This window comes from Coffea arabica, chromosome 2e, assembly GCF_036785885.1.
Source record: "Coffea arabica cultivar ET-39 chromosome 2e, Coffea Arabica ET-39 HiFi, whole genome shotgun sequence".
NCBI classification, from domain to species: domain Eukaryota; kingdom Viridiplantae; phylum Streptophyta; class Magnoliopsida; order Gentianales; family Rubiaceae; genus Coffea; species Coffea arabica.
In genome coordinates this window covers 66230632-66255784 of record NC_092313.1, presented here as the reverse complement: position 1 = coordinate 66255784, position 25153 = coordinate 66230632, and the positions used below count along the sequence as shown (strand labels likewise).

The 25153-nt window shown below is 35.7% G+C and overlaps 1 protein-coding gene across 2 annotated transcripts; it reads right to left on the bottom strand.

Moving 5' to 3' along the window:
* Window positions 1-1155: 1155 nt before the first annotated feature.
* LOC113732696 (cell division cycle protein 27 homolog B-like) lies at window positions 1156-12711 on the bottom strand. Of its 2 annotated transcripts, XM_027258628.2 has the most exons (16): window positions 12345-12711; window positions 11633-11705; window positions 11388-11497; window positions 10289-10335; window positions 9287-9384; window positions 8120-8439; window positions 7728-7883; window positions 6328-6547; window positions 5274-5488; window positions 5123-5188; window positions 4270-4389; window positions 3839-3915; window positions 3064-3183; window positions 2718-2937; window positions 2359-2640; window positions 1156-1920 (listed from the first exon to the last, which is right to left on the bottom strand). In XM_027258628.2, exons 1-16 carry the CDS (start codon window positions 12447-12449, stop codon window positions 1870-1872), a joined length of 2280 nt encoding a protein of 759 aa, XP_027114429.1. In that variant the 5' UTR covers window positions 12450-12711; the 3' UTR covers window positions 1156-1869. The 2 variants fall into 2 exon arrangements, with proteins under 2 accessions (XP_027114429.1, XP_071936825.1); XM_072080724.1 differs by lacking the exon at window positions 5123-5188 and having other exon boundaries at window positions 12345-12697.
* Between the last annotated feature and the right edge of the window lie 12442 nt (window positions 12712-25153).

Here is a 25153-nt window from a genome sequence, read left to right as displayed (position 1 = left end):
ATGAGAATTTTACAATGATAATAATAGCATTTTGCACCTTGAAACACCTCAAATGAGTTTTTAAATTTATAGTTAAGAATTCTATGTTATTCAAATTTTCAAGCCATTGATCTAGTCAAAGAATTAGCAATTCAAAAAATTTATACACAATTCATAAATCTTTAATTTCATTCATAAATATTTTTGAATTAAAAAAATGACTTTTTTCTTTGAGAAAACCTCAAATGAATTTGTAAACATAAACATTTTATCTTTTTAATGATTTACAAGCCATAAATCTAGAAAAGAAATTTACAAACTTTTAAAAGTTTAAAAATTTGAAAAACTCCTCAAATTGACCAAAAACACTTTATAATAAAGGAATAATCTTTTTTTTTTGTTGTAAAAACACTTTGAATATATTATTAAAATAAATTTTGTGTACATTGATATACTTACAATTATATTGTGTCTTTCAAAATTACACATTTGTACAATTCGTCTTTATTTAACTTTTTATGACAAGTTTACAATTTTGAAAAAAGTAGGACAACAAAGTGTATTTTTGAAATGAAAACATCTCCTCTATCCAAAAAATGAATTTTTACATATTATATTTTGAAATGGGTTGACAACATTACAAAAAGTTAAAAGTAAGAAAGACAAATGATATTTTTCAAAATTATGTGATGCTAAGTGAAAATTTGAGAAACCTTAAGGGAGGTTTGTGAAATTATCCCATCCATGGCTTAGCGCGTTTAGGAAACTTAAGGAAGAGGGGAATTGAATTGACGGTGGTGATATGAACAAAACGGGCCCCACTTCTCTTACATTGTGACACGTGTTTGCGCCCCAAATTTATTAGCAATGGTGAGTCCCACATTGGCAATGAAATTTTATTTATTCGAACTAACTTCTTTTTTAAATCCTACAAACAAAAGCATTGCTTTAAGCTTTTTTAAGAATTACTGAAAAATTATACTCTACTGATAGATTTCAACTCTTGTCTTCCCTTTCCTCGAATCGTCCCAAGAAAAAATAGGGCCAAAACCAGAATAATGGAGAAAAGGAGGTGTTTGATAAATAATGTAGAAAATGCAACCAGAAAATATTTGCTGAATTTACACCAGAATTATTTGGAACAAATACACAAATAGCGCTGCAAAAACAATGGGATACAAGATCAGAATTGACGATGGTGTTATAAGAGAAAATATGGATGAGAATCTCCAGTATCATACTGGAAAAGTGGTTGGAAAGATTTAAACATGTCCATTGACAATGGAATCATAATTCCTTCTGAAAAACAAAAGCTTGACAAGATGCAAATCCTCGTCATATCAGTTCAGAATTCTCAGTTGACCACCGGAAGATGAACCAAGTCCCTCCCTAGGCGCAGGTCTGGGGGTCGAATCCCCCTAACTGCGTTGCTTCCTTCCCTAGAGCATGACTGAAGGTTGTTTAGCTTTCTTCAAACCTCTCAATAGATTAGATAGGACCATTCTCGTCCACTTCCAGTATAGGACTAATTGTAACAATATTGTGCTGAAAAAAATTCAGAATTAGATTGAAATGGTACAATGAGTACAGCTACTGATACAAGCCGGTTTGGCAGTGGGCAATTTTGTTCTAATACAGGCAAGAAGGAGACTTGATGCAACAAATGTCACATTGCTCCCTCCTCTGTAATGCGAAAAGCCTACAAAACTGAGTTACAGGGTTTCCTTAACTGGAAGAGCTTGCTGCAGGAATTTGTCCAAAGGATCAAATCATTCTCTCTCTTCCACAAATTATCGACAGCACAAGCAGATGGCGAACCCCTCATCTTATAGCAGGGAGTCCGGGATGATTTACAAACTCGTCTCTCTTTGGAGTCTCATGTTTCATTACTCATAAGTTATCTTCTATTTCATCCGGTACATGCAATTTTTCAATGGCAGCCTGTTCGAGGAAGGAATGAAGGGTATACTTAAGCAATGATCAAATAAATTGCCCAGCTTAATAAACCACAAGAGGAAGTGCACCATAATCTATAATTGATTATGAAGATGATAAATGACTTCTCTTGATATCTGAGCTATAGAAGTACTATCAAAAGATTGAATCGGTAGGAAATACTTGTACAGATAAAATGTAGGGATGGAGAGGGGTCAAATTTTGTGATTCAACAGAATGCACTAGACCAGTATTAAACATGAGTTGCAATCTCACGGTTCAAGTCAAAGTTGATGGTTTATCCAAAAAATAATACTAACAGTATCTAATTTTAGCAATTTCTCATGCTGAAATAATAAACAAATAATACCAGTGATTCTTGTACCAGTACTTCAGTAGCACCTATTACAGGTAGAAACCATAGATAAGAAGCTATATTGTTACCTTAATGGTAGCAACATCAGTTGCAGATGGTTTCATATCCAAAGCGAGTCCAAAATGTAGCATGGCCTTGTCGTACATATCACGCCTTTTGTAGATCCTACCCATCAGTGCATACACGCTGCTCTCCCGCGGCGCATACTCCTTAAGCTCCTCCAAGACTTCCAAAGCCCCATCGAAATTCTCCACGGTCACAAGAATATTAGCCTTCTGATAAAGTGGGAGAGGATTCTTCTTATCTGCCATAATAGCTTTCTCCATAATCTCCAATGCTTCCTTATTTCTCTGCCAAATTTAGAAGATGCCAATGGTTAAAATTGAACTGTCTTAATAAGGTTCCCAGCTCATAAAATTTGACAAACCTTCAACGCATGTAGAGCTGTCCCAAGATATGACATTATAACAGAAGAACGTGGATTTATTTGAAATGCCATTCGGAAGTGATGCTCTGAAAACTCAAACTTCTCTTGCCGAAGGTAGACCATTCCAAGACCATACCAGGCATTGTAATGTCGGGTGTCAACACGAAGAGCACTCTGATAGCTCTTTATACCATTCTCAAAATCCTCAAGGGCCACATATCTGTGAATATAAAACCTCAAATTAAATAATCTCTAAACTGATACTACGTTTAGGTGAAAAAGAAGAGAGATCCCATCTAACTCCTGGTTTCATTTTTTGCCTAAAAGAGCAGATATATATTCATACTCATGACCACAAAGGGTGTGGGCATATGCAAATCTTGAATCTAGCTGCACTGCACGCTGGAAATTTTTGAGTGCCGTTTCATGGTCTTTCTGCAAGCTATAGCAATTTCCCATAGCACACCTGCCATATCAACATAAAATTTTTTTAAAAGAAAGTGACCAGAAGCAAAAATGTCTGACAGAAGAAAGGTGTTCTATGCTCATCAAAAGACTGCTTATATGACTGCAACTAAAGGATTTATAACCAAAAAGTGTCATCATATTACAGTGACAGCAATAAGCACCAACTTGAAAAAGCAACAGAACAAAAATAGCAGGTAATATTAAAATGGCCAGTTCCAAAATAGGATGGAAAAACGACCATTTTATGATTAAAATACTCAAGACCATCACAAAGCACGTAAAAGTGTTTAATTTCAGATAAATGACAGATTTCATCAACTGGCAGTAAATCAGCTCACTTAAGTCCCAGGCTCAAAAGCTATACTGCACAGATTTTGCATCAGGTCAGAGACCATTCAGCAACCGTTTTTGCACGGATGACAACTTCAGGAAACCAAGGAACCCATCTCTATTTAACATGTGAAAAACCAAGGAACCCATGAAATGTTGCATTTTCCAAAACCAATTGATTCTCTCAAGTGTAAAAGCACAGAAAAAGGGAATGTGTGCTGCACACAATGTTCTATTGAGAAGAGAAGACACCTGGCAGAAACTAATTTTTCAAGATTAATAATTTAGTCAAACAAACACAATCACAAATATAGCATATCTACCATGATTGGGGAGCCAGACGGTCAGTTGATATCAGCTCTTGAGCCAGGTAACTCAACTTCATATCCTCCTTGAGATGCTGATATACACGGTTCACATAAAATTCAGTTAGGTTTTGAGGGGTCCAGGAAAATGCAGTTGGAAATGAAGAAATCAACTTTCATGATAACTAAATAAAAGCAGCATAATCCTTCTTTAGTAATTCTTTTATTTTCTATGTTGATAACCTTGAGTTTTCAGGCTAAATGAATAAAACAACCTCCTGCTCACACTATCTCCACAACTACTTTTTACATTGATTGGAAACTATTAAAAACAGTCAATTACTTTAGCATCTTTAGGAACAAACAGCAGGGAGCTTTTTTGCAATGCACAGCGCCTTTTTGTGCTCATGATTCAAAGAATAAACTTTCCAAGAGTGTTGAAAACTCACATATAATACTGTAGAATAAACATCCATTCCTTCTAAGCTATAGGGGGAGGCAAGACGAGCCAGATTGAAGGCATGATCTGCTTCTACATAATCAACCATTTCAAAGTATGCTTTTCCGACCTGCAACAAATCCGTATACATGAAATAAGTATGTAAGACATGTCACTGATTATACATGGTTAGTAAGGAAGACCTATCACTATGTTCTGCCTAAAACGAACATAAAGATGTAAATTGCAGCTTTGTCCTCTGGAAAAACCCATGATACCATTAAATAGAGTTAATTCACTTTATCCCAAAGTGAAAGTTGCCATTCGACAGGTCTTCCTTTAATGAGAAGTTTGGAATATTCAATAGTCCAAGGAAAAAATAGCAACCAGATGGGGCCCAACACTTAAAGTGCAAATGTACAAAGGAAAAAGCGAAGAAAAAACAGGTCCCTATTTTTTTGGCTGCACCAAGCATGTCAGAGTTCAAGATTTCCAGTTGAGGAAAAGTCTAAATTAGTTTGGGGAAAGGAAAGTAAGACACTCAATTTGGACATATTCAGCTCAACACACCACGTTTGAAGCTATCTTTTCTTTTCCCCTCAAAATCAACCACATCTAAAAGCTTGAGAACAAAGATTCTGACCACTGGTAGTGGCAACCATCTCTCAAGGAAAATTTCTAGATTCAACTCACACTCCCAGTTCATTTATCCCACTAATACACAGAAGAAGCCAGAAGAAAAGCTTTGCAGGTGATGTAGAGAGATGGGATGCCAATGTCTGTGAAGTCAATTGCTTGAATTGGTGCATGCAAATCATAAGATCCACAAGACATAAAGCACGAAATAAAGCTAGCAAAGATACCTGGGATAGTACCCAGCCTGTATTATATTGCTTCTGCGGGAGTTTAACATAGACATCCAATGCATCCTGTCCTAGCAAGAGGATTCATACAACTAAATATAGTTTCAAGAGAGACTGGAGATTTCATTTCTTCAGGATGTCAAATGCATACCTGACATCTATATCCACAAGAGAGTCTATAACCTTCCCCAAGTATTCTCAAGAGCGCCAATAAATCCGAAGCACCAACTGCGACTCTTGAGCCGCTCAGGCAAACCCCAGCTGCAGACGTAGGCCCTTCTTGATCCAGAGATCTAGATTCACTAGACGGGGATGAACAAGTTGTGCTACTATTACGAGAATCATCATAACCATCATGCTTAATCCCTGCAAACGTTAACCACTTCTTTTAGCTACTGGAATACTTCATATATAAGAGGCCTGACACTGGGAGAAATAGTGGAATATCTCTTATTAGTCCTTTACTTGCGACATCAGTTAAATTCCTATTTTGACGTGGTTGTTACTTGACAATTGCTCAAGAAGTTTTTTCAACTAATGTCTGTCTTAAAATCAAGCAGACCAACTTCCCTAATTACCAAGTATCATAAGATCTTTATGCACAATAATTGCTCATACACCCCCAAAAGCAATATGAGAACATAATAATTACCTTCCAAAACAAAGAATACAATGCATATGAACCCGTTCTGACTAGTTAATGGGCTTAAATGGAAATTTCTACTCAAACTCAAAAAAAAAAAATTAAAACAAATAGTGAACAAAACTTTGACCTTGTAGAATTAGGCAAATGCTATTAACTTGTATCTATTGTATGAGAATAATTTCATAAATTTTGTAGACAGTTAAAAAGACAAGAATATTGTAATTTGCGGAATTATCCATACAGATCAGAACTTTTAGTATAACCAGCTAGAGACCTAGTAAAGGAAGAAAAAGCCCTACAGCGAGCTCAACCAGATTATATTCAATAAATTACAAGGGCCAGTATGAAGAAGGGAGTCTCAGCCCTAGAAAGCCACCCAAAATTGGAATTGCAGCTTGGTTTTTTCTGCAATCCTAATCCTTGGAATTGATGCATACTAAATATTTGAACGCGTGCTGATATTTTACATCCAAGCCTACCAATCAACTGATATATGAAAAAGTTAACAAACAAATGAGCAAGATAGATTATCAGGAGCTTTGCCAACAAGATTCATCACCTTCATCAAAATTTTCATTAGACCAAGACTGTCCTTTCCGACCTGTCACTGGACGTACTGATCCAGTTGCAATCTTGGAACCACCAAGGTATTTTGACGAATGATTTGTCCCATTGCCAGACACTGTTGACACATTTGAATTAGTGTTGGCCACAGAATCTCCAGTGGCAAGTCTTATGCTCCGTCGAGGGGCAGAATCAGCAAATAACCTCCCTGATACCTTACCACAATCAGGATGAGTTCAAATCAGTAACACAAGACACTATCAGCCACAAATACAATGTCAGATGAGACTTATATATGCTAAATAGAACTCGATGTGCAATATGCACCTAAAAGGAGAACAAAAGCACAAAAGGATGCAAAGCAGACGTACAACTCTGTGATGCCCAAGAGTATTAGGTTTCAAATGACCTTAACCAATAACAAATCGAAAAGCCAACTTCAGGTTGAATCTTGCCTTCAACATGACTCTGAGCTTTGATGGCCCAGCATAATCAATATCCACCTTACCGTACAAAGACCATCTAAAGATACAGTCCTGAAGTTTCCTTTCTATTTTCCATATCATTTTACTTGTACTTACTACTTGAGAGTTTAGACTAGATGCCCACCCCATCCATTTATTTTAGCCTATGTTCCATCTCAAGGCAGAGCCTCACTTCCCTACCAACATAACCCAGATCTGGATAGTTTTCATACATCTGAAAGGTTCTCAGCTCATTTCCGTAGTCTCTCTCTCTCTCCCCCCCTTCCCCATCCCCCCACATAACTTATCTAATGCTTTTACTATATTTTACTTTTTAGACTAAAAGAAACAAATACAAGAGTATCCAAGTTACTTTGGTCTGAAATAGCAGGGTAGAAAAGTGCAATATATGGTGAAGTGTGCTACCAGAGTACTCATTAGTGTCAAAGCCTAAAACTACCTTAGCAAAATTAAGGACCTTTCTACAGCACACATCTGGGTTTAACAAATGCCATCTACCTTTTAGTTACTACAGTTGATGCAGCTTTACAGAAAGCAGGCACCAATCTCTCCTACAAACATTATTTTGGTTACAATCTAACAATCAGGAGGTGAGACAACAATTTCAAGCTAGAGTTGTATCCTTATCAGCCTTCAGGTGAAAGACACATAGTTCTTATGCATTACTATGATATGCTCCGTCCAAGCATGACATACTTTAAAAACATTGCAGGGGAAGTTTGAATAGGTAACAGAAAAAGATGGTTATCAGAAGGTGCAACAAACCATGGATGGCATGTGGAACCAACACTCCATTTCCCTAGAGATCCTATGAGGTGCTTGAAAGCAGTCAAAAGTAGTTGACTAGGAGCATCACTATTACTGGTTGTCCTTTGAACAGGCACAAAAAGCAACATAACAACTTTCTAACCTTTCTTAGTTTTCCTTCATCAACAAATTTCCTCCGAGGGGCCTGAATCGTTGAGTTCACAGTTGATCGTGGAGAACTATCAGCCCCAGTTGCACAAGAATTTGGGCCATTTATTTGCATATTTCTGCATATAGGAGGTGGAGCTACACCTGACAACTGCAAGATATTAAGAAGCTAAGACGGGCAAGCTATCTGCAAAACTCATAAAGAATATGCAGCTATTGAAGCTTAGAAAAAGAAAAAGCTACTATCTAATTTATGAAATTAAATAAACTTAATTGCAATTATAGAATCTCCAAAAGTAACAATAGAATGATATTATCTGGCCAAGATCACCCAATTGCCCTTCCCTGGCAAGATACTCTTCGTAAGCTATAAGCTGATTGTCATACCTGGGAGGCCGCAGCCATTGGTGAAGGAGTACTGTAGAATGACAAAGTAGTAGGACCACCATTTAAAGGCTGACTACCAGTTCCTCCAGGCTGAGGTGCACTGTGATAGTTCCCAGCAGCATCTCGTTGACTATTGCCATGGATATTTTTCAAATGCCTTGGACTCAAATCTTCTGCACCAACATTCCTGCTAGAGATTAGACCCTGATCTTCAGCAGATGCTTGCATACTTTTGGAACCCAATCCATGAGGCAAATGCTGCTTTTGGATACAAAGAGAAGCAGCATCACCAAAAACTGTAGCAGCCTCTTCAGCAGCACCTGTCTCCAAAGTGTGTTTTTAGCTCAATCTTATAGCCACAATACAAAACAATTCCAAGCAATGTTAGACAAATAAAATAAAGGTAGGTAGTAGCTTAAGAGGAATATGCAACACAAAAAACCGAATTGCTCTACTGGTGAAGACCTTACTTCAGCCAAAACAAATCATACTGTTTCCATAGTAATCCAAGGGACTTTCTTTAATCATAAAACTGGAAATTGGCCAAACAGAATCTACATTAACTGCTGACAATTTGAGCTGTGAAAATCATATTCAGTGGATAAAATGGAATAATACCTCAAACTGGCAAAGAATTTTATTCCTATCTTTGTTCATAGAAATTCTTTTTTCTTTTGATTTCCTTATTGTGCTGATAAAATATAGTTTTAAAACACGATCACAAGCTGTATGACTTCAAATTAAAGGTACTATAATTGAGTTAAATTAAAGGTACTATAATTGAGTTAAATTAAAGGTACTATAATTGAGTTGACCAACATGATGACGGCAGCCATCATTTTCAGGTTAAATGGGTGCAAAATATGGAGAATGATTCAATCTTTCTCGAGGAGATAGAATTCTGCGTCTGCTATCTGGTCACAATTAAATCAAACCAAGCAACTAAAACCACAAATCCTGTGGAAATTCAGGTCAAGATTTTCCCTTTAGTCCATTTCCCCAATACCAATGAGATATAAAAAATGAAAACTATTCATGGTTGCTGGTCCAAAATAAGAAGTAGCCAGCACTATCAACTACTTATCAAATAACTCAACAAGATTAGTGTAATAAATTCTGCCAAAAGAAAAAAGGAAGATTGAATAACGCCAATGTTCATTTACAAACCTAATATGCACAATTCCTCATAAGCAGCCCAGAGCAATGGATCCAAGGACAAAGCTTGATTAAAGTGATAAATGGCACTCTTTCTTCTATCTGTGCATCTGAAATACATGGTGAAAGATCAACAGATCAACAAAAACTTATAGAAGACACTTTTCTTAATAAATACACAATTTTGGAACCCAGTAAAACAGAAGTCAAAAAAAATAAAAATAAAAAACCCAAGAAACGAATGAAAAAACAGTAAGAAGATAGCTGAAAAAGAGGAAAAAACAACAAAGCTGTGCAGACAGGCCATAAACTGTGAAATACCATTCAGAAAATACTACTAGCTAGTAGCAGAAATTAATAAGCAGGTTATAAAAGGAAAGCCAAATCATAGAAGTAAACTGTTGCATTGATAAAAAAGCATCATCCACAATCCAAAATTCCAGTTGCTGTAAAGAAACTTTAAAAATGTTCAGACATAATAGCTCAAAGCACTCGGGAAAAACAAAAGAAACTAACAACCATGATATAAAGTTATAATATGTCCAAAACCAGACACATTAGAAATTGTATTTGTGAAGATACCAAGAAAAGAAATCTGTGCAATAGTATCATTAATAAAAGTTGACAAAATATTTCAAGAACACACCTACACAGCCAGCCCACATTCTCATGTTTCAACACAGGTAAACTTTGAATATGCCATTGTTCTGAGGTTGGGATATTAAATGGTGACAATATGGACAAAACTTTTAACAGAAAAAAGAAAAGAAAATTTCTGAAATGTTCATCTCTAGTCAAGAAAGAACTTTCGGGAAGTGATGTTACAAAGCCACACTTTGGATGTATCTAATTACATCAAGTTTTAGCAAATTAAGTACTAAGGTAGCAGACTCCATTATCCATCCAGAGGAAGCTTCTCCAAAACTTGCAGACATAATGGAAAACGAATGATCAATTCATAGCAAAACTCACATAAATATAATGACTAAAAAATGATAAATAACTAATGAGAACCTGTAAATAAGCCCAAGAAGGTAATGCCCAGCTGCACCATTTGGAATCTGCCAAAAAGACATACTTCAAGTAAAATCACCTGAATATAAGGTTGATAACTACAAAAGAAGGCGGCACTTGTATTTGTCTAGATTCTAAGAAAGCATTGTAGAAAGGTTTTCTATTTCTGTCATAATACAGTGCCTACTTTCTACTAACTTTTTCCCCCTCTTGATATCATCATTATTTCTCCATGTATATTACTGCACCTTGGGTTATACTTCCAACAATTTAAAATCAGAATGAAGTTTATCTATCGATATTTAGTTTAATCCTGCCACCAAAAACATTTAACCATGACCAATATACTGAGTCAAGCAACTTAAATTTCACAACTCTAACATAAAGCAATTGAAGTGTATTTTTCACTCAGGAAATATAGTGCCCAAGCTACTGAAAGCAAGGAAAACAATATAAAGCAAAGTGGTCAGATATAATTTCAAAGTCAAAACAAAATCCTTAGACACTGCCATATATGAGTCTGTGCCATTGCCTCCCATCCAAAACATTATGCTCTTTCCAACTCTCTAGTCAGAAGTATTAATCAACTCATAGCTACATGCTTTAGCATCAAGCAAAATATGTAAACTTTTATTCAAAATATTTACTTCTTTGTTCCAGCACTTAACTGGAATAAAGTTTGCACTTTCCATAACACTAACCAGCATTTTGAAGCTCATATTGGACTCATCATGCATTATCATTGTCCAGTAAAGACCTGTTATACATCTAGGGTGAAATTTAAAACATAATACGCAGACAACATCCTGAAGAAAGAAACAGTTATTGTTTACTTCCATAAATAAGGTCATAGGTAATTATTCTGGAGGAAAAGGATCCTTTACTTAATAGACCCTTTTTTTTCCACCAGAATTGTAATCCCAGAGTGTTCCTTTATCCATTTTTCACTGGCTGTTAGCTTCTCCAGCTGAATACACTACGTCACATCTTTAAACAAACAAATATATCCAAACTAATCTACATGTAACACAAATTTATATAGCAATACAAGCATACAAATGCACAAGACAGTTCCAGAAGCTGACTTCCATATTTGTACCTCTGCAGATGATTCATTAGGTGGGCACAATGCCGCTTCCGCTTCATTTAAAAGGTCCATCTTAAAGCATGATTGTGCAAACAAGTACCGGGAATGAGCCATATGGTTTCCTTCAGAAGATATTTGAAAAGAAAAGTAAGAAGACCAGAATAAGAACTACTGTGCCAAACAAAAAAGAAAAGCAAAAAGTAAAGAACCAAGGTGCATGAGAGAGTAAAACCACTAGCATAACCAGTAAAACATACCTTTTAAGATGTGGTATGCAGAGTAAGCCTGATTGTTCTGCAAGTAACAGACAGCTAAGAGCTGCGAATTTGTCTGAAATACATGAAGAAGACATTGAAAAGTAAGAAAAAAGTTATCAAAGAACCAAAAGGCTTGCTGAAACCTACTTAATGAAAATGCATGGCAGCAATCACTAAACATATAAAAACGTGGACCGTATGCTTCAAACTCAAAATAAATTTGGAATTATATAAAGGATACTGGGGCTTCTTCAGAACTTCAAAAGGCACAGTACAACTAACCCTCAGCATCGAAATGTACTTGAATAAATTTCAATTCCTAATTGTCCAAACTTTCAAAGCAGCTAGCCCTATTTTGCCTCGTAAAAATTGCCAATGCACAAATATTCAGATTTTCCATAAAACTACATCTCCATTTTGTCCAAAACATCTCTATTCATCTATAGATACCTAAACTTCAATTTTCCCCTTTCCATAAAACTCATCACCGAAACCCCAAAAACATATACCCAAAATTTTCAAACGTATCCACTAATTTTCCAAAAAAGGATTCTACTTTGCCTACACTTAAGAATACTAATAACAACAACACTAAATTGTACCTAAAAAATTAATTACTAAGCAACTCTAGGGTTCAAAATAAGTAAATTCGTTTAACTTTTACTCAAAGAATTAAAAAAAAACAGAGGAAAAAAAGTGAATTATAAGCTACCTCAGAGGGAAACTCAGCGCAAAGGCGTTCGCACATGAAAATGGCGTTGCGGTACATGAAATGCCGTAAGCTGTTCTGCGCACACTCCGTCAGTATTGCCTCCATGGATTCCGATTTTTAGACGCAGAACACACAGTAATAAAGAGAGGGGTTTTGATTTGAGGGGAGAGGGAGAAAAAGGGTTTTAATTTTGGGATTTGGAGGATTCTTGTAATTTTATATCCAGATTTAATTGGAGTAGTCGGAGGAGGAAGACGAGGCACGTGACATTCGAACTCTAATTCAAAATGTGTCACGTGATGAGGGGGGACTGTGGCCGTTGGGGCGGAGCTGGTAAGGAGTTTCCATTTTCCGCGAACGCCATTATATGAGAAAGAAAGAGGGGAGACACTTTTGAAAAGATTAATTTTGGGAAAATTGCTAATAATGTCCCTCAATTTCTCAAGTGTATCTTTTGGTCATATACATTTTACATAAAATGCAATTTTTTGGCATAAAAATGCAATTTGTTTACTCACATTAGTCACATTTTTTAAATTTTTTCTCAAGAATTCTAAATTCGGTGCTCAAGCCACTAGATTAAGGCATCCTTGGTTATGGTAATCCATATCAGTTACATGTATGCTATACGCGTAATTTAAGGGCGTGCTTGGCATCTCAATTCTTTCCTTGTTTTTATTAGATAAGTTTTTTGGTTTATAAGAATCCTTAAAATACATACAAAAAATGTGTTTGGATTGAAATGTTTTAAAATAAAATAATTTGTTTTACAAATTTCAATTACCTTTTTATCTTTCCAATCATCTTTTTACCTCACATACATCACATCACAAAAAGTGCTACAATAATTATTTCAAATAAATTATCCAAATAAACTCCTATCCAAACAAACCTTTAGTTTTTTAAATATACATTTCAAAATATCAAACACACACCCAATCCTTCTTTTACCACCACTATTCCTAACCCTTTGTACCTCTACCACTACTGCCCCTACCTCATCCCACAAACCACCACTTGTAGTCACCTCATTAGCATAGGTCACCCTTCTTCTTTTTTTCCCCTTCTCCCTTTCTCTCTATTTCTCTCCCTATGCTACTCCCTCTTTCCCTTTTCTTCCCTTAATTGTCTTCTCCTCTCCCCTTTTCCTTCTTCCCTCTTTTCCTGACACTCTTTCTTCTCCTCTCTCCATCCCCCGCTGTACGCAATAAAATTTCAAGTCTACAAAATGACAAGTAAAAATACACCGATAAATATGTAATATATAAATTTAAGAAAATATGTGAGTACATTCTCCGGGATTTTCTCAAGCTTATAGAGAGTTTCCTTCGATTCTTCTCCTCAAACGCCAGTCCAAGGGTTTCGCAGTTTATTCTTGGATCAACCACTGATGCCTTCAAATCTTGATATGGAATATTTGAAAAACTTGAAAGATATTTGAAGATTCAAGACTTGATATATGAAAGACTTGAAGGGCTTAAAGATCCAGATCTTTGTAACTTGGAACTTCAATACTTGAGCGTATGAGATGCCTCTTGTTTTTTGTCCCTTGATTTAGTAGAGAGACCCCTATTTATAACTGTAATATGAGATAGAAATTGAAGACATTGTTGTATTAGGACTGTTCCAGTTTAAATATTATCTATTCTTTTTGTATTTATTAATAAAGAGATAATATCAATGAGTGGTTCCTTGATTGGCCAAACTTGCAGGGACATATGACGTTGTGCCATTTGGTTGGACAAGCTATTGCAGTATATAAGACATCTACATATATTAAATAACCCTAAATATTATTTCTTTAATAAAGAAATAATTATTTAGATATTTATCCATAATTTTGCTAAGTCATATAGACATGTGACATGGTATAATTTGATTGGCAGAGATATTCTGATAATTTTAATTGGCCGCAACACCTCATTTCGACATGTGAAGAGACATGAATAGCTGTCGAATAGCACAACTTCCAAGTGTGCATGATATATGGCAATATTCGATTGGCTAAGTATAAGCCATAGAAATCATTTATAGACTAATGGTAATTTTAGAATTTAATTAAAATTCCATTATCTATAAATGTCCCCTCGAAACTTGTTCGTGATTGCTAGAGACTTGAAGCAAGATTTGAACGGACAATCTTCGCATTTTTTTTTCAATTTGACTTGAATGCCATTGGAATATTTATTCTAAAAAAAATGGACTAGAACTTGAAGCTTTACAAATCACATGGCCGTGGCTTTCGAATGGACATAGGATAGCCATGTAAAATATTTCCCAAGTCATCACTACTAAATATCAAATGCATGCATAACTTGGTGAAGTCAATGGTTTCAATTTCTAAGACTAAATCCTTCCATGCAATAGTTACACCATGGCCCTAGCTTTTCCGTTGCTTTCGGGAATTCAAATATTATATACACACGAGCTCTTTTCCTTTTAAGACTCGAACAACCTCTTTGAGCTAGACTTTGCAATATTGGTAATTTGTGCAACTTTGTTGTCGAATTGAATAAAAAATCCAATGCGGATTCCAATATGATTCTAGTTGTCACGATCATGGCCCATGAATTACAAGTCTTTTCCTATTTCAGCTATGCTTGCTCAATTCCAAGTCAAATTGGAATTCTTTGTCATTGCAAATTAGTTAGTCGAGTATTACTAATGCAGTCCATAAGATCTTGACAAACCGGTTTTGGATCAATAAATCTATTCCAAAAAGGAATAGACTTTTTTCCAAATTTGTATGGAAGAAGACTTTCTTTCAATAAGAGCAATCCTTCCACTATATATAGTCAAGTCAAGGCCACAATTTCTTGGACATGTTTTATTCCTCTCCTTTAGCTGCATCGTTGAGTCGTCATTGTTGCTAATATCTGTCATTGCTGCCGCTATTAAATTGGTGTCGCTTGCTAGTGCTCTTCAACAATATTGCCTTTTTTCTCTGTCTTGCCCACCAGGTACTTGAAGCTTTCCCTTTACTCACAATATTTAATTGTTACAAGAGACTTCGGACAAAACGGTTCCTTGAGTGCCATGAATCTGATTAGTACTTGAAATTTGCATGTCTATTGGGCACGTGTTTTTAGACTTATAGAATTGCATCGCCATATATTATAAAATAGCCTGACCGTTTGATTCATCTATTAGAATAATACCAAACATGACATCTGAGCAATATCTTGTGGCTAAAACTCTGGTCTTAATTTTCACACCAGTCCATATCAATGTTTCAACTTTGTTAATTTACTCCCTTGTAGAGAACCAAAATCGCGCTTGAAGTGGAGTTTGAAGCAATTTCGGGGACTCGAGAAAAGGACAACCAATTAAGTAATTTAATTACCAAAATTTTGTAAGAATTTCCTTTCATCATCTAATATTTCTTTTACAAAATTTCAGCAACTATGCAAATTAAAGATTACGCCACACTATTACCACATATTTCATTGACGGACAAATGAGAAGGATCTGAATCGAAAAGTCTATCATTATATGTCAATAAGCAAGCAATCGGCGCCTTTGCTGAGTCTTTTATACTCCTTGAAGGATGCTTTTATCTTGAAAATTGGACTAGCAAGTGGACTAAGGAAGTTGTAGCACCATCGACTTTTTCGACTATGTCGAGGATAGAAAAAGTGGTCATATTAAACTCGTCACTTCATAATAGAGATCCAAAAATGGTCAAATTTACGCTTTCATTTGTGGGATTCAATAATGACAAAATTACATGGAAGATTCATTCTTTCTTCTTTGGCGAGGCGTGCTTCACTTCCTACTATTGGGATTGGGTCGTGGACATCATTGGAAGGCATAAAGAGGTACTCACACGTGCCGACGTATTTGAAACCGTCTACTCGTCGAGATTTTTCGACAACCGTTGTGAAAATATCTCGCGAGGTTTCTTTAAATATTGGTGTCTCTCAACAAATACACTCCATACGCCTGTTGGGGAGTTATTTATTATGCTTTGGGACCTTTATCGATTTGGTGATCTTTCAATTGATGGCTTATTCTTTGATGAAGTTGATCTTTCGGCGCAGGAACTTCTCACTTGTAACAAAGAAGTGAAGCCACTTCTTCCTGAGAGTTGTAGGCATCTCTTTTTCGCTTACTACCACCTTTGGACGAATGACCAAGGAGTGTGGATGAAAGACTGGATCCATTTCTGGTTCAAAGGAGAGATTAGATATAAGACTCCTCTGAAGAGGGCGAATAGAAGAAAGACCACATCTAAATAAAAAATGACCTATAACCCTTCTGGAAGCATAGAATCTCATGACCTTGCTGATACAAAGGACTTCAACATTCCTTTTGACACATTGGATATCCCAGGATCCTTGAGAAAGGAAACCTATATTGCGGCATTCATAGCGTGTTGGATTTGCAAGTTTCTTTTGCTAAGCAAAAAGATTGATCACATTCGTCCAAATGTCTTCAAGGTTGCATACTTAATGTGTGACGCCCCCACTTCTCCCTAAGGCGAACTAAAGGGTATCTGCGGGACGCCTGCCTAACTCTCGCCAGGACTCAAGTAATTTCCGTTTGAGCTTAAAGTAATACTATGCATCACAATCAGATAAAATAACGTCAAAAGTACGGAAGCTTTCAAACTTAACGATGTTCAACAATTATCCAATCCTTATCTCGGATTTCCAGATTACATCTCCAAACCCAAAATAAACAACAACCAAGATGTCTAACCCAATACATTGGAAATCCTATTACAAAAGTATATCAAAAGGGAGTCCCTTCGAGTCTCATCCCAAACCCATTCCTGTTAAGGAAAACAAATCTACAGGGTGAGCAAAAAAGCTCGTGAGGCCAAGAACACACATGCAAGCATATTGTTCAGATAACAATTCCAATTTAACAAGTCAGGCAATAATATTCCAATAAATGACAATTCATGCTAGAAAGTAAACAGAAATAATTCAAGGATATAGGAGCTCTCAGGAGCTATTTTCCACTTGCACGATCACGAACCTTTACAAGTTGACACTCCGTCAATCGGGTAAGTTTAGTCCGTAAAAATTTCACTTACGCTTCCCCTTTCACCTTGCATACCATACCGGGCCCGCAATACATTTATGAGGCGATACTCTGCGAGTATGTCAAGTAAGACCTCTCAATAGGTCAAGTTTATATGATCTCATGGTTCACCATGGAGCCCGACCAAACCCATTCCGGCTCGAATCCAAGGTTAGCCAGTAAGATTTGGGCGTCCCCCACTTACCACTTGAGTCGAGGAGATTCACTCCAATCGACTTATGCAGCCATAGCATAAATAATCACTTAAATATTTCACTTAAATTCACTTAACAAGTCATTTCAAATATTTCATATCACGAAATTCAAGTACACTTAACTTAAATGAGAACGAGTGCGATAAAGTACACACTCGATTCAGCATTTTCAAAATCTCTATTTTTGATAACACTTAACACTTATCACGTATATCACATAATCCACACACTTGGCACTCACCAGTAAACAAAAGAAGAAGTTTCACTGGAAGTTCAGGTGTCCACCGCGGGATCCTCTTAAAGGTGCTCGTGCGAGTCTGAGTAATTAATAATGAACAATCACTTATAAATTCCAATCATTAAGAAAGATTGCACACTTGTGCGATTTCAAAAAATTTCACGAAAATGAAGCTTAATTATTCGTAAATCGAGACTCAAAAGTGGAGTTTTAAAACACAAGCGAAATCTAATTTCCGTTTTTGAAATCGAGGGTAAAACAATCAAGTGATATCAAAGGAAACGAGAGAGTTTGAAAAAAACTCCATTTCCTTTAAGTTATGAATTTTTAGATTTGTTACTCCCACTTTGCAAAATCGTATCTCACTCTCTACAACTCCAAAATTAAAAAACTTGGTACCGTTGGAAACCTCTTAGAAAGTACTAAAAGTTTTTAGAAGACACTTTTCCATGATTTAAATAGAAGGTATTCAAAATTTGGCCCAAAGTCACTATTTTGGACACCAAGGCAGTTTTTGAGGTCGGTCTTCGGCAAAGTTGTAAATTCGGTAAAAATTCACACAATGCAAACCAGCCTCTGAAATTTGGAACTCCATTAGAGTTACATACAAGGTTTAAAACACAATAAGCGAGTCAACAATCGGAGTTTTGAGCACCAAGATATGATAGCTCAAAGTTGGTGAAAAATCGAAACTGTTAAACAAAATTTCAGATTTAAACTTCAAACTTTGGAACTTTGGTTAGGTATCGTAACGAACTCGGAATGGTACCAAAATTAGCAGTATTACACTACCATATAAGGGCGACTCTTCTATAAATTTCATAGAAAAATATGTACGGAAATCGGTTAACGAGACCGTTGAAATCACAAGAAATTCTAAGGCTAACCTGCCTTTGAACTTCCATTTTGCCGTTTCCAAACATTTGGTCAAAGAACATCTCAAACATGGTCCATTCCAGTAAGAAATGTCTAAAATATGTCCAAGGTACATTCGATAGGTGATTTACACTAAGAAACTTCGGATAACAAGTCCCAAATCATTGTTAGTTTCAAATCTGTCCAAATGCATGGTATTCCTTCACAAGACCATATTCGAATTTTGATCATAAATCACTCAATTATGAGTTCACTCAATTCAACTCAGAATTGAGCATGGTTGGTGGCGTTGGAAAATAGACTCATAAGGGTATATTTTCTCAGAAGAAACTATTTTCAAAATCTGTCCATAACTAGCTCGTTTGTGAGCATTAAGTTACAGCTCATGTGCTGCCTTCCAGGAAGCAACGAAACAGGACAGCAAATTTCAACGAATGTTTTGGCTTGCTCAAATGGAACCAGGACAAGCATTTTATACCAACGGAAAGCTGGGAATGTCTAATTTCCAGTGCCACAAACGGCACTCGATTCTAACATCGGAGCAATAAGTTATAGCCAAAACAAGATGACTGTTTGGGTAGTGACGGGAACCAATTCCAGATTTCTAAGCTTCCGAAATTCCAACATTTGGGTGACCAAATCAAGTTATTTTTCAATGAAAATTTTTACACACTCAATATAACATGTAAAAAACATAAACAAGCCATTCGAACCTCAAAATTTTGCACCAAACTGCTCGAACAAAGTAGGGGCAAAATGGTCACTTTTGGTTATTGCACCATCCTTGAGTTTCTATCAACAATCCAACATTAATCCACTAGTTTAGGCACTAAATAAACATTATTACCAGTAAAACACCACAAATCAGTCCATATATCCAAGGTGGGAGTTCATAGAGCCCACACAACCATTTTTCACCATAAACAAGCTGCCCATGAACACGCATGAGTATATAAGGGCACTAGAACTTCCATAAACCAAGTTTTGAAGGTTAGATCGTTACCTACTTCACTTGGTGTGCAAGAACAGAATTTTCGGTCCTCTCCTTGGCCAAGAAAACCGTGAAAAGCTCCCCCTTTTTGTAGTTTAATATGATCTTCAAGTAATAAGTTAAGTGTAGTTAAATTTTGGTGCAAAATGGTGCAAGTTTGGTAACGGAAATGGAGAAGAAAATTGAAGGAGCAAGCTTGGTTCTTTTCCTTGGAGTTGCACGCTGGAAATGGAGCTAGGAGAGAGGAAATTCTGATCTAAAATGAATCTTCCAAAGGAAGCTTTAGTGTGTGGTCCAAAGTTGCCTAAAAGTCAACCCTCCTTCGCGAGCGCACGCGCGCGTTTTGTGCTCGATTTCTCTTGAGTTTATTTTACTAATGCACTAAACCTTCAATACACTTATATTCATATAAATATTATTCACTCTTAATTGTCCCAAAATGAGGGTCTAAAGTTTCTCAATTAAATCGCGCGTGTGAAAACGCGTATTTCCAAATTAAGCGCGATAAAGCGAAACCTCTAAGAATTTCTTATAACGATAGTACTAATAACTATCACTTGAGTACTTAAACATAAAATTACCTATTTTAGGACCATTGTGTAAGTTTCTAATTTTTCAAACGTATTGTATTCTCGAATCGATTATTGACTCCAATCGCGTATTCACTATTTTCACTTAATGAGTTTTCAAAAATTAAATTTTGAAACAAGTCACTTTAAAAATATAACGAAACTATAGACTCATATAATTAGGTCTAAAGAGGTTAGAAAATAATATTCGGAACAAACGGTCCATTAAATATTTAAATAAACTCGAAATGAAATTTAAAATAATAATTTTTTGTAAATCCTCACATAATGGCCACAGAAAAAAGATTTTGCCTTGCAATTTTCGTCCTTGCGAGCATATATCATGGGTTGCGGGAGATCGTCTACGCCCTTAACCTTGGAGAATGTGGGATAATTTTTCCAATCCATTACGTCTATGATTGGATTGGCCAATACTTTGATGTGTATTATGAGAATAACTAAGTGAGTAGCCACCACGCGTGCATAACAAGATTTAATGGTGAGAAAATGACAATATTTTATGGTAAATCAGAAGTTGAGGAAATCTTCAAAGAAGTGAATCCCTTGATACTTTCCAAATTGTGCTGGATTGAGAATGAAGAAAAAATGTTGATAGACGACGGATCCTTATCATTAAGGCTTATGAGCTATTTTATCAGTCAATGCTCTTGCCACTTAACTCTACGTAGGGACAATATCTTTATTATTGAAAAATATTATCCTTGTAGATTTAGTAGGAAATTCGGATTCTGTCAGGATATTCCAAATAATTTGAAAGAAATTACTCACATTTATACTTTGGGTGAGACTATTCAATTATGGGATTTCTCAATTCGCACGCAGACGCGATCTCGGATAACTATACCTATGCATAGGAAGCATTCATTAATGACAAAAGACTACGATACCTGGTGGTCAATACGGTCAAATAACGTCTCTTCAACATGTTTTAAATTCACAATTAAGATCTCTCAGTAATCATCAAAGAAGGGCAAGGTTACCTCTATCAATAAATCAAAGCATCACAATAGAGCCGTAGATACTAGAATGAATTCTAATACATCTACCTTGTAAGAGGGCAAAATGACAAGCACTCGGTTGAAAAGTGTTGTCACGAAAAATAAGTTTTTAAAGAATTCTGAATGGGCTATCAAAGAGACGAAACTAGCGACTCCAATAAAGAAGACACCATCAATAATTTCAAAATCTTTAACCATGACTTCTATGGGAGAAGATGTCAAAATTGAAATGTTGAATGATCACGATTCTATCAAGACTATTGAAAAGAAAGAAATTCAAGTCCAGGGCACCGGATCTACCCAAGGAGGAACCCATTCATTGGCAAGCGACAGTAGTAGTCAACACCGTCATTGAAATTAATCAAAAAAGAGGATTTCTTCTGATTTGGAAGAAATTTTCTTTATATCATTATAAGTTAGAGTGTCACCACTTAAGATAATTAAACTTATATTATCTCTTTTTTTTTTCTTTTTTTGTAAATTTTTTTTTCTTTTTCAACCCCATTTTCTTGAATTTCGCCAAGAAGATGTTGGTAACAATTCACTAATTGAATTTGAAGCTGATAGTGCAATTTCAAACAAGAAAGGTGACAAATCGTCGTTAGCATTTCAAAATAATTTGCCACTAGTGGATGTACCTTATCAATGCATAAGAAGAAACTGATTAGTTCGCACGAGATCCAAAAGAGGCATAAGGCAGTATTGGTTTCAGAATTTCATGGACAAAAATTGATCCAAAAGCATCGAAGGAAATATTTGTAAAATTTGTGGATGAATTTTCGTGAGCAGATTTTTGACACTCCTATCGAACACATCTCTTCTTTAAAAGAGTGCGCAGAGAAAATTATTGCAGAAATCATAAGGACAGATCTTACCAATGGTCTCTTTAAAATATTCTTTGATAGAATTGTTCGCTAAGGCAAAGACATACGATATTTTGGCATCTTCATCCTGGGAAAAGATGAGTAAAGAGACACATGCAGAACTTCTTTCTAAAGTGATTGCACAACTCGGGAGAACTAAGGTAAAGGAAGAAAAATTAACTTATCAACTGCGAAATCTTGAAAAAAGGTTGCAATCTATCGAAGATAGGAAGAAAGTTCTTCAACTGGAACTTGTTGATTTGGAGAGACAAGGCACGAAAATCAGCTCAACTATCGATCAGAAACATGAAACTTTCAAAAAAATCCAAACTGAGATAAACCAAATGCATGATGAGCTTCCTCTATTGAGAATGCTAGCGTCTTAACTAATGATGCAGCAAAGGAAATTGAAAATATGAAATTCGCACTCGAAACATGTAAAATAATTGTAGTGAATCACAAGTTTGACATTTAGATTTTCCATCATGTCCTTCGTTTTTTTTAAAAAAAAAATTTAATCATTTTTTTTCATGTAATGAAACTTTTTTTTATGAATAATAAAACGCTTTTCATTTCTTATCTCTTATTTTTTTTTAGAGAAAAGAACTTTAAATTTAGCATTTTATTTTTAAATAAAGAGAGGATTCTTTTTTTTTTTTTGCAAGAAAAAAAAAGATTTGGTTTGGGAGGTGTAATTAAATTTAGAAGTTGCCTCTAAACTGCCTACGTATCCCAAAGAGGGAATCAAGTTACACGTAGTTCCTGTCGTTCACACTTTAATCTCATGCGAGTCAGGAGTATCTGTTTGTCTACCATATTAGATTTGGTAGAGTGTTTCAGCAGTTTAACCACATACTACACTATTGATGGTGGGAGTTTTCAAATTATGCATAGTACCTTTTTAGGTACTTGCCATTGATGGGGCTAATTCTTTATCCATCATTAGCATCAATTTATATGAATTATTTATATACACTTCTCGGACAATATATGGATCATCCCATTTAGGTGTGAACTTCTTTTACCTCCTATAAACGAGAATGATCGGTCTCCGAATAGTGAGTACTAACTCTCTAATTTGAAAAGAGCGTGGTCAGACATATCTATTGAATGCTTTTGAAAGACGAGTTTGATAGCACTCAATCCATTGTTGAGCTTCCAATCTCTTTTCATCAAGTGATTCTAACTCCTCAAGATGAAGACAAATATTATCTTCTTCACTAAAACTTTCTTGAATAGTAATTCTTGGTGAACGTATTTAACATTCAAGTGAAAGAACAGTTTCAATACCGTAAACAAACGCGTATGGAGTTGCTTGCGTGGGAATTCGAAAAGTAATTCTATATACCCAAAGAGCTTCTCCTATTCGAATATGCCAATCCCTTTTTGATTTATCAATAATTTTCTTTAACAAATTACATAAGGTCTTGTTGAAGGATTCAACGAGTCCATTTGCAGCAGCGTAGTACATAGAAGAATTATATTATTTGAAGTGAAACTTTTCGTAAATCCTATTCATTACTGTATTGCAAAAGGACTTACCATTATTGGTGATGATATAACGTGGAATTTCATACCGGTAAATGATGTGTAAACGAATGAAATCTACTATATTCTCCTTTTGATCTCTCTTAGAGAAACTAGTTGATCAATCCACTTTGAGAAGTAATCTGTCGCCGCCAAAATAAAAATGTGTCCACTAGAAGATTTTGAAAGCGGTCCAACTATATCCAAACCTCAAGCATCGAATGGCCAAGAAGTCACAGTTGGGTGCAATGGTTCAGGAATTTGATGGATGAAATTGCCATGAAATTGACAAATTTAACATCTTCTAGCAAAATCAATGCAGTCCTTCACCATCATCGGCTAGTAGTATCACATTCTCTTAATGCGAAAATATAATTTCGAACCAGATTGATGAGCACCGCATACTCCAGAATGAGTTTCTTCCATTGTTTGCATGGTCTCATTTTCTCCAAGATATCGTAGAAGTACTCCATCAAATGATCTACGATAAAGCGTCCCTTTATAGTAAATGAAACGTGGCGCTCAACAGCGTATGTCAACCATTTTCTTGAAATTTTCTGGTAACTTTTCATGATTAAGATAATCAATGATGAAATGACGTCAATCCTTTTTTTCAATCTTATGGACGTAAATATGACAGGCATTTTCTTCCCTACCATTATCTCCTTCATCGAACATTAGAGGCATGATCTAATTTTGACATATTAAGATTTGATTTCAATGAGAAGACAGAGTGAGCATAGACACCAATCTTGCCAAAGAGTCAGATTGTTAGTTAAATTTTTTAGAGATATGTTCTATGGTGACATTATTTAAATATCCTATGAGTTGTCTTGCATAATCATAATATGAAATTAATTCAGATTTCTTGACATTATAAATACCAAAAAGTTGATTTATCACCAATTTTGAATCACCGTAGACCCTAAGATGTAATTGTTTCATGTCTACAGCCGATTCAAGACCAAGAATTAACACATGATATTCGGCCACATTGTTTGAATATCGTCGTCTTAAAGTGAAAGAGTACGACAATATATCTGTCTGAGGAATAAAAAAAATGGCTCCTGCACCAATCCCATCAAAGTGGGCAGCCCCATTGAAATACATCGACCACGAAAATTCGACCATAAATACTTTTTCATCGGGAAGTTCATCTGTCAACTTTCATTCGCCGGGCATGGGATGATCAGTTAGAAAGTTTGCTAATACTTGTCCTTTGACAGCCTTTGTAGGTACATAAATAATTTTAAATTATTGAAATTGAAGATAGCATCTAGCAAAGCGGTCAGACAGCACAGGTCTTGTCATGACATATTTAATGGAATTAGATTTGGATATTAGTCGAATAGTGTGCACTTGAAAATAATGTTTCAACTTTTGAATGGCAAATATAAGTGTCAAACACAACTTCTCGATAGGTGAATAATTCAACTCATTTGAGGTCATCACCCGATTCAAGTAATACAGCGCATTCTCCTTA

Bases quoted from the DNA above. Each gene is read 5' to 3' on its own strand.
- LOC113732696 (XM_027258628.2), bottom strand. From the start codon at position 12,449: ATGGAGGCAATACTGACGGAGTGTGCGCAGAACAGCTTACGGCATTTC. The intron at 10,336-11,387 runs GTACAAATATGG...TCTTTTTGGCAG, and splicing joins CTAATGAATCATCTGCAGAG to ATTCCAAATGGTGCAGCTGG. The intron at 1,921-2,358 runs GTAACAATATAG...TTCCTCGAACAG, and splicing joins CTGATGTTGCTACCATTAAG to GCTGCCATTGAAAAATTGCA.